Source organism: Garra rufa, chromosome 15 (assembly GCF_049309525.1).
Source record: "Garra rufa chromosome 15, GarRuf1.0, whole genome shotgun sequence".
NCBI classification, from domain to species: domain Eukaryota; kingdom Metazoa; phylum Chordata; class Actinopteri; order Cypriniformes; family Cyprinidae; genus Garra; species Garra rufa.
Window position 1 is genome coordinate 12,529,940 of NC_133375.1, and position 9,860 is coordinate 12,539,799.

Sequence of the window (9,860 nt, forward strand, 5' to 3'; positions counted from 1 at the left end):
GTCAAAGTAATCTAAAAGTAGTCTAATTATTACCTACAATGTTCAATGTAATGGATTACGTTACTACAATTTTTATCGCGTAATTTAGAATCAGTAATGGATTACAACTTGTAGCTTAACTAATCTACCCAGCTCTGTCGATAACGATAACATGTAGAAAGGCTCACTGATTTTGTTATTAAGTGAGTCGTTTTGGTGAACGGATAAAGATTCGATTCACTTGGATGATTCGAAATCTCCCCCGACTGTCCGTGACACCCTCCTTATGCGGTTTACAACCTGCACGCATCAGTGAGCTGTATGAGAAGCTCTATTTTAATAGCCAATATACAATTATTATTGTTATTACTTATATTATTATTCGTGTCAATGTGGTTACTATGAGCAGTATCGATGTTAATATTAAAATGAAGCATTTGTTATGGTTTCAGTAGCCAGTCAGTTTGCGTCTTTGTTATATAAACGCCCAGATTTCAATGATGAGACGTCGGACGTCTGTCATGTTGTTTTCTGCCCAGTTGTCTTCGGCATTATGGACGTCGCCTGACAGCGCTTTACGGACATTCGGGCAGGACTAGAAACTGCAATGAAACACAGCGACAGGGAGGTGTCTGAGAGGGAAGTGTAGAGGCAGAATAACTGGCAGCGCCGGGCGGAACAACAGTCGCTGCAAATCTGACAGACAAGAAGTGCCGCGAAGCTCTCGGTAAATATGCAACTGAATGGGCGTCATTTGCGCATTTCCTCGTAACAGACTTTGCATGCTTAATCTTATAATTTAAATGTTACATCAGGTGGCTGGGGTTTGTTTTTCTTTGTGCTATTTTATTGTACGCATTCCCCTGCTGTTACTCTCTCACTCTCAATCTGTGTTGACAGCCGCCGTGAGATGTTGCATTGAACCTTAGGTTTGTCTTTCATCTCTACTAGCCTGTCAGGTTGCATTTCATCTGAAAGATCCTAATGCAACAGTAATGCAACAATTCCCTGTTGTCTTTAGGGCAGACAATTAGGTGATAAGGTGAAATTTGTCCCTGCTGCAGGTTTGTGTTGACTCTGCATGCTTTCATTGCAGTATGGCTTGGAATTCTCTCATGACTCATGATTTTATAAAAGTGCAGTGCGGAGGTGTTGCAAAAACTGAATTTCAAATGCCATACCCGTGTGTGCTGCGGTCTCTATCAAGCTGCTCGTCGGTCTGTGCGTGAGTGTGGGGAGGGGGAGAAGAAGCCAAATGTGTGTGGGTGGTATATAGAAATGATCATGTGGTCAAGCCGGGCCGTCAAGGCAGGTGTGATGCAGTTTGCCTCGATGGCAATGTCGGCATAGTGATATTCCGCTGCGCTTCATCATGAAATTTCTTTATATCTGCTTTTTTCTCTCTCCCAGGTGCCCTCGGGTGCACTGTGTCCCTGTTTGTCTGTATCAGGAGGCGAGGAGCAGCTGAACTATCTCACAGCGGCACACTGTCAACATTTCCAAATGCATTGAAACGGAAGAAAAAAGCTTCCAAAGCGAATTAGACTGCACAAAAAGCTCCTTGATGACGGCCAAAGCCTGTATGCCTTCAATCCTTTCGATGCACGAGCCAACAAATAAGAATTTGTAAATCATATCTACACATGCACGTCTGAGCCTGTGCGTTTGAGATATAGTGTGTATGTATGTTCATATGCAGAGATGGAGTGGTCTTTAGAGCGGATGAGGGAATGGGTGGCAGGTGGCATGCAGTCGGTGCGAGAGTGTGAGTCCAGTGCTCTAGGCACTGCTCTTTGTCTCGCCCTTCTCTTTATCTGGTACTGCTACCGTGTTGGATGCGAACATGCCGCTCCTTCCCTCCGCGGAGGTTTCAGCCCCGAGCCACGTGGCGGAGCCGTTCCCGGTGGATCTCTCGCCTCGGACCTCTCTGCTCGTGTAGGCTCGTCGAAACTCCGTCAGGTCAGCGGGGCTGGAGTAAGTGGAGTCGGCGAGGAAGAACTCAACGGCTTCGCCTACTGCCAGTCGCCTGAGTGCTTCCGTTGTGCCAAACCTGGTGAAGGCCTGAACCAGCGGCTCTACCACAGCCTCCAGGAGTACGCCAAGCGCTACACCTGGGCTGGCATGGGCCGTGTGCACAAGGGCGTACGTGAGCAAGGCCGATATCTGCTCTGCAATCGCCCGTCCATCCAAAAACCTGAGGTCTTCTTCTTGCCGGACCTTCCCTCTGCTCCTTTCTTCTCCAGGGAGGCGCAGAAGCATGATGTGGAGCTCCTAGAGAGAAGTTTTCCTGCACTTCTGGCGGAATTTGAGAGCGTGTATCTGCTGCCGACTAGTCGGACCGGCTCTTCGCTTCCACTGGGCTGGAAAGCCAACAGCACACCTCGTGGTCAGTGGTGGACCTTCTATCTGGTGAACCAGGGTAATCCGATGGTGCTGAATGCCAGGAGGTGTCCACGTGCGTGGAGGGTGCTCGGACAGCTCCGTACCTTTATTGCGAATAATGTGTTTGGAAACGCCTGCTTCTCGGTTCTCAGTCCTGGAGCCACCATCACTGAGCACTATGGGCCAACCAATGTACGCCTGCGCTGCCACCTTGGTAAGAAGTCAAAAGGTGTGAATATATGTACCTGTTGTTTATTAAAACTATTTTTCACATTTTAGAAATATCACAAATAACGGTATAGAAATTATGAAAATATATGGAGGGGATTAGTACATACATTATCAAGCAAGAATGCATTAATTTGTATAAAAGTGAAAGTTTTATAATGTTACTAAAAATTATATTTGAAACAAATACTGTTCTTTTGAACTTTCTATTAATCAAAGAATTGTGATAAAATGAAACATGGTGTCCACGAGTTTGTGACACTGAAGACTGAAGTAATGGCTTTCCATCACATTAATAAATTACATTTGAAAATATCTTAAAATAGAAAACAGCTATTTAAATTGTCCTGTTTCACAATATTACAGCCTTTGTGAGCATAAGAGATTTACAAACCCACAATCGTAAAAACAGTAATGTATTTAAAACGTTTTTATATGTTTGAAAGTCATTATATGTTTGAGCTTGTTCAAATTTGCAACCCACTCAAGCAACTTAATGATGTGCATCCTGGGATGCTTTTTAAACAGTATTGAAGAAGTTCACACGTATTCTAGACACTTGAATGCTAAAATTATCAATTCATACATACAGTTTATACTTCTCTACAAAACTGATTTCAAACATTAACCTTTAAAGCAAAGGCTTTTAAGATCACAAGAGACATAAATTCAGTCAAATGCAGTCCAAATGTCTGACTGGTAATGTAAGCATTATATTTAAGTGCAGCAATATATCTGGCTGTGTGTGGCTGTTTAAGGTGTGTAAGCTATTTTCTGTGTGTGCAGGATTGAAGGTGCCCTCTGGTTGTGAGTTGGTAGTTGGTGGAGAGCCGCAGTGCTGGTCTGAGGGAAGCTGCCTGCTGTTCGATGACTCTTTTCTTCACACTGCTTTCCATGATGGTGAGAAACAGAAATAATGTGTAGAATAAATATAATAGATAGTCGTGCATAAGTCTTTGTCCAGTATTAGGAAAACACCTAAATGTGCAGTAGTTAGCGATTGCTTTCTGATGCCCAAGATATTTTTTCAATGTGGTTGATATAGAGCCAGTATATATGACCTCTCACTATTTAATTTAAAGTTTAAAATTTACATATTTGCAATCCAATTTAGGTTTATTTTAAATAATATATTCTAAAAATAATAAGTAATAAATAGATTGAAAATAAATGAATTGAACTTGATTAAAAATAAACTTTAAAATGAACAGATTTATTCTGTAGATAGAAATTGATAGATTACTCAGTAATCTGGTGAATTTGTGCATGGTGGGAATCCTCTTTTCTCAAATAAAAACAAGCCAGTGCTAATTTTACATACAGTACACAGTGAATATTTCATGATATGGCAGAGCAAACTGGATATAGCACAGCATAGTTTGAAATTAAGGATTTATAGTTCATTCGTGAGTACCCAGTGACAGCAGAACACATCTGTCCGCATGAACGGATCATTACGCATAAACTACATGTGTTTTTCAGGGTTTCTGCAGGATTTATAAGCTCAAATTTAAGGCTTTTTGGCCCAGTTTCCCAGACAGGACTTAGACTAAGCCAGGATTAGACCATAGTTCAATTAGGACATTTAAGTAATTTTTATAAACATGCTTAGAAAAAAAACATTACTGGTGTGCATCTTGAGACAAAACAAAGACACTGATATATTTTAAAATCAATCAGTGCAATTTTATTTCAGTTGAAACAACTCAGACTTACATTTTAGTCTAGGACTAGGCTTAAGCCTTGCTTGCGAAACCGGGCCTTTAAGCCTAACACAAATAAAGTTAATACCATATGAGTGGGGTAGGGCAGTGTCTGCTGAAAAAAAAAAAAACCCAGCTAAAACCAGCTGGCCATCCAGCCTGGTTTTAGCTGGTCAGCAGGCTGGTTTTAGAGGGCTTTGGCCACTTCCTTAGCTGGTCAGGGTGGGAGACCAGCTAGAACAATCAGCTAAAACCATCTTGACCAGCCTAGCCAGGCTGGAAGACCAGCTAAAACCAGCTGGTTCCAGCTTAAACCAGCTAAGACCAGCCAACCAGTTTAGGCTGATTTTAGTTGTTTTTCTCATTCTCTTCTTATCGATCTACCAGTTCACATTTACAGCTGTGTGTTTGCAAGTTAAAAACATGCGTCAATTTTCGCATTGGTCTGAACAAAACCAACAGGCTTGCTGAAAATCCACATTCAATTTTTGCCAGCAGGTGGCACTTTTGGAACAGCTGAAATATAACTGTTTCCTCGGTAATGGCAGTACACAAAGCAGCACACCAGCTGACTTTCAGACGTGCAGCGCTCATATTCAATAAAATCATAGCCTTTTGAAATTTAATCGTCACATTAAGCAATATTGACATTTTAATCTTTTCGTTCCCAAATGTAAGACCTATTGAAATCATAATTAGACTTTTTATGTCCTTAAAAAGTCTTTAAATGTAAGACTTTTTTTAGGGACCTGCAGAAAGCCTGGTTTTTATTACAGGCTATGCACACTAGAAGATTTAACAGCTGGATATGATAATGAAAAGAAGTATTTGAGCATTTGCCTTTGAATTATTACACAGAACTGTTAAACAGAAAAAGTAAACTAATAAAGCTGGAGAATAGGAGCTCCGCTGAGTCTGCAATTAATCAGTTGTAAGGAGGCCCTGTGTAATTAGGAGGTGATTACATTGGATGCATTTTTGCATTCATAAACAGCTCGATTAGGCAGCCCAAAACAATCCCTACTATCCACCCTTTTCTCCCCGTAAATTTTATGGGTCTGGCTTGAGCGTCTCATCTGCATCCAGCATTTTTTAGCTGTCCAAAACTAGTTTTGCTGCTTGATATTGCAAATTGGTGTGTTTTACCATATTATTTTAATGCACTGTCTTAATTATGAGCACAATGGTTTGTAGTGCAAACATTTTTTACGGTTTACTGCATGTTGTTTTTCTTCATTATTTCCCTATAGCAGCTAATTAAATCTCACTCATAGGCTTATTTCTGTGTTAAAGAATAAGGTGGTGGATAAACTACTCCAAACAGCTGTCACTTGGCAACACTCTGGCAACTACTCGAGACATGTCAAAATGTTTTACAGGGGCAAGAAATGTGTCTCATTCACTGATAATTTCAATGGATTATTTTGTATTTACTACAAAAATGTCCACCTTATTCACAACACATGCTTACACACATGAATTTGTTCTGAATGTTATTGAATTTGAAGAATTCTAAATGAGAAATTTGCATAAAACATGTCTAAACCATCACCATATAAGGGTTTTCCAAACAACCTTTACAGTCTTTTGTGACTCCCAGCAAACATATGATGCTCTCAAAAAGGGCAAGATCCTCAAGCAAAGCCAAGTGCACCATCCTCAAAACCAGTTCAAATACAATGGACACTTTTGCAGGCCTGATAGTGGAAAAAATTCCTGAGCCTGAACTTTTTTCCCCTGTGCCCCCCGAGGTGAGTGGGGTGGAGGTACTATGTATGCGACGCACTTTTAACACATAACTTGTTGGTTCAGTTCAGTCAGATAAAGGTTTTTTACAAAAAAAGCTTATAGATTGGCATTTCAGCCTTTATCCCATTAAAATGAATAAATCAAGTATATAATGCATAACATTTATTTAAAACAATGTCCTAATTGTTTAGATTTTTAGAAAGCACATTAACTTCTTTCACATTTACAACTCTGTGTTTGCATAAAAAACATTGGTCGAGATTTGCAATAATCTGACCAAAAACAGCTAAAAATTTGGACGTGCAAATTAATTCTATGTCACGAGGGGGCGCTTTAGGAGCGCTGAAATATTACGGTTTCCCTAAGAATGGCTGAAAGCAAAGCAGCATTAACGCTGTTTTATCAGTAATGAAATGAAAATGCCAACGACACGTTTCTGAGGACAGTCGCTTCACTTCAGATACATTCATATAAAGACAACAGTGCCGCGTTTTGACTTTGAAAGTGCAGTGAGCATATTTATTCAATGAAATCATTGCCTCTTAAAGTTTAATCCAGCTCTATCGCGATTCTCGTCTTTCCGTCCCCAACTGTAAGACCTCTTAAAATAATTAATCCTCTTCTTTTACTATTTAAAATATTTACCACTTTTTATGGCCTTAAATTTGATACAACTAAATTGAGGAGTTTTAAGGACCCCATGAGCCCTCTACTCAGGATAGCCCGTCGGGCAGCCGGTCAAATAATGTTGGTAGCCCGACTGGAAAACCCAATAGCTCCGGGACGTCGGGCTAGCGATTTTGCGAGCCCTGTAAATATGCCTTTATCGAAATCCTTAATGTCTTCCCCTGGCTTCATAAACATAGCCATGACTTACGGTTTGAGTTGCCAGTAGGAGACAATTGTACAGTATGGGAGCTAAAAACACCTTCGCGCATGGAGCATTGCCTTAACCTGTATCAATCTATTTGACAAAGACACAAGGCCCGCCCCTTCCCTACTTCTGATTGGCTCATCGGCTAGAATGTGACTTGTTGGAGTCGTTGAGCGTCAAGCTGCTCTCTGACCTGCACATCTCAGAGAAATGACAGATCAATATCCGCAAACCTGATTTTTTTTCTTCCCGCAGCCACAGTACGCCGGAAATCCGGCGTGGTGCCGGAACGCTATCACCCCTGCTTTTGATAAAGACCTCTAACTAGCTAGCTGGAACATACATATACTGTGTTGTTATACAAATAAACCTCTCAGATTGAGCTATGACAGTACTGTATATTTATCATGACAACTTTCTGAAGAGTTTAGATTTTAGCATGGTAATGGAATATGACGTTAATGTATTTGCGTACGTTGTACTTTGCTGAATTGCTGCTGCTGTAGATTATTGCAGAGGTTCTCTGAGTATATAAGACATACTGCTGCTGCACAAATAGCATACAAAATAACCTGTAGCAGACCTATACAGGTGGAGCTGGGGAGGTGGAGGGTTTCAGAGTAACTCTCAAAGAGCACTGCAAAATTCTTTAGTAAATGCTAACCAGCCATTTAAATGTAAAGCAGGAATCGTATTGGCTGCGTATGCAGCTTGAACCAATCAGCTTGTGTCAAGTACTTTAAAGCTGTGAAGCCTGCGCCATCTAGAGTTTCATGACAGAATTTGGCATGTAGTGAAATATACACACAATGAATGAATATAGAACCATGCGTGAACTGTTCAATTGTAAGTTTTTATAAATTTGAAATACATTTTAGTATGAAAGTAATTGGTGAATCATGGCTAGTGAACATGTTCTTATGCAGATTTGTACATATGAAAACTTAGTGAACCAAGTGTTAGTATTTATCACTTCCTTCATGAATTCCATATATGCATATATGTGTGCTCAGGTTCTCCAGAAGATGGCCCGAGAGTGGTATTCATGGTGGACCTGTGGCATCCAAACGTGGCCGCTGCTGAAAGACAGGCTCTGGACTACATCTTCACCCCTGGGCGCTGAAAAGAGCCGCGAGGACAAAATGGTCAACAGTTTCCATTGTAACAGTATGAGATGAGTGCAAAGGGAAAGACAGAGTGTGAAGAACATGAGTCACTTCCTCTAGTATGCGTACCTTTACTCTCACTTTCCCTATTGGCACTGCTTCAGTAGAGACTTCAATGTACCGTCACTATTGTACATTATCAGTGTTTACAGAACTCTTCAAATCTAACCATAGCAAAAACCTGCTGGTGAACTGTGCTTGAGACGAAGCCCTCATGTTGTTCCTACAATTTAGCTGCAGGGTCACATTTAAACCATAGTATCATTTCACCTAAAGCATCGACAGTCAATCGCACATGGAAATGCACTTTTTGCCAAGCCAGGTAGGATTGTATAGGAAGCACAGCACATTGTTTGGTCTGTACATTTTTACTGAGGTTGGCTTACAGAAGCTAAACTAAACAGTCGTAAAATGACATATGCTGCAATGACAAGGGATTTGACATTTCCCGTGAAGGAGCGTGGATATATGGCAGAGATGTTATGCGAAGTGAACTGAAGCACTACCAGCTGTTGTGTAAAATGACCTCCATTAAACGCACTAGTGGCAAGTTGTTTTGCTGCCACACCTGAGTCAGGGTCGGATCGTTCCGATGGGGGAAGAATACAAGCACATCAAATCAGCCTGCTTTCCACTTTAACTCTTTCCTACCCTGAATTTTCGAATCAAATCGAAATCGCTTTGTATCTCTGTGAAACTTAAAGAGGGACGTGGCGCTTATTGTTTTGGAAAACACAATGTTCTGGCTGTTAATATGTGCTAGGTTCTACCTTATTGTGCTTTGTCGTACTGCTTGTAAGCAGAGCTTTCGTGGTTGTCGCATCGATATTGGTACATTCCTTTTGTAAGACGACAGACAGTTTTGAGACCGTTTCGTGAGAAGTGACATTTTATATCATTGTGAGACTTTTGGAGTTGCAGATCAATTTTATGACAACGTTCCTACTTCCATGTTTCCAAATTGTGTGCCATGGAGTCACTTTGCAATGAATGAGTAATTCTGTAGATTTAATAAAGAATTAATTTAACCCTTGTGCCATGCTGAAAATCCTTTATCTCGTTTTAAAAATTGCTTTTCACACATACAGCCTTCACCTTTAAATTACTGTTAAGAGATCATGTGTAAGCAGGACCTACCGAGAAATGCGGTAAATTTGTTCTGGCAATTTACTGGTATAAGAAGTTGTAACATGATCAGTAAATTACCAGTAATGTGCTCTGTGTGAATTAGAGATGGTTTGATATGTGTATCGGTACCGTTCGGTTCTCGGACAAATTCCAAATGGAAGTGATATCCCTATCACCTTTAGGGGGGAACTTAGGGCACGTGCATGTCATAATGCAGACGTTTGCAATGCACTTAGCAAAGGGAGCGATGTAATTTCATCATTATCTTCAGCTGGGATGTTTACGTGACAACACAGCATGGTCTCTGTCAGCAGATGTCGCTGTTTTAATGTCATTAATGTCTTTTTATTGTTAGCATAACTAAGCGACTCTGCTTAGTGCTGACAGACACGGGTGTGTTCGACTTGAAGCGGCGCTGTAGCGACCGATATGTGTATGACATCAAAATACTGCGAAAGCGCTTGACAGCTGATGGTTCCATATTCTCATTATAATCGCGTTGCTCTGATGTCATACACCGATCGGTGCCTGCAGCGTCAAACACACCCGTGTCTGTCAGCACTAAGCAGATTCGCTTAGTCCGCCCACAAAGGTGATAGGGATGATCACTTCCATTTGGAATTTGTCCGAGAACCGAACGGTACTGATACA

At 40.9% G+C, this 9,860-nt stretch overlaps 1 protein-coding gene across 1 annotated transcript; it reads left to right on the forward strand.

Annotated features, from left to right (window-relative positions):
• The first annotated feature begins 264 nt into the window (after positions 1-264).
• Positions 265-9,109, forward strand: asphd2 (aspartate beta-hydroxylase domain containing 2). The gene is made up of 4 exons (XM_073819279.1): positions 265-706; positions 1,390-2,575; positions 3,376-3,489; positions 7,929-9,109. The coding sequence occupies exons 2-4, from the start codon at positions 1,681-1,683 to the stop codon at positions 8,036-8,038; spliced, it is 1,119 nt and encodes a 372-aa protein (XP_073675380.1). The 5' UTR covers positions 265-706; positions 1,390-1,680; the 3' UTR covers positions 8,039-9,109.
• The last annotated feature ends 751 nt before the right edge of the window (positions 9,110-9,860 follow it).

What these genes read in the sequence shown, in the direction of transcription:
- asphd2 (XM_073819279.1), top strand. Translation starts at nt 1,681, where the DNA reads ATGGAGTGGTCTTTAGAGCGGATGAGGGAATGGGTGGCAGGTGGCATG. An exon ending in ACGCCTGCGCTGCCACCTTG is followed by an intron (nt 2,576 to 3,375) that starts GTAAGAAGTCAA and finishes CTGTGTGTGCAG; the next exon opens with GATTGAAGGTGCCCTCTGGT. An exon ending in TCACACTGCTTTCCATGATG is followed by an intron (nt 3,490 to 7,928) that starts GTGAGAAACAGA and finishes ATGTGTGCTCAG; the next exon opens with GTTCTCCAGAAGATGGCCCG.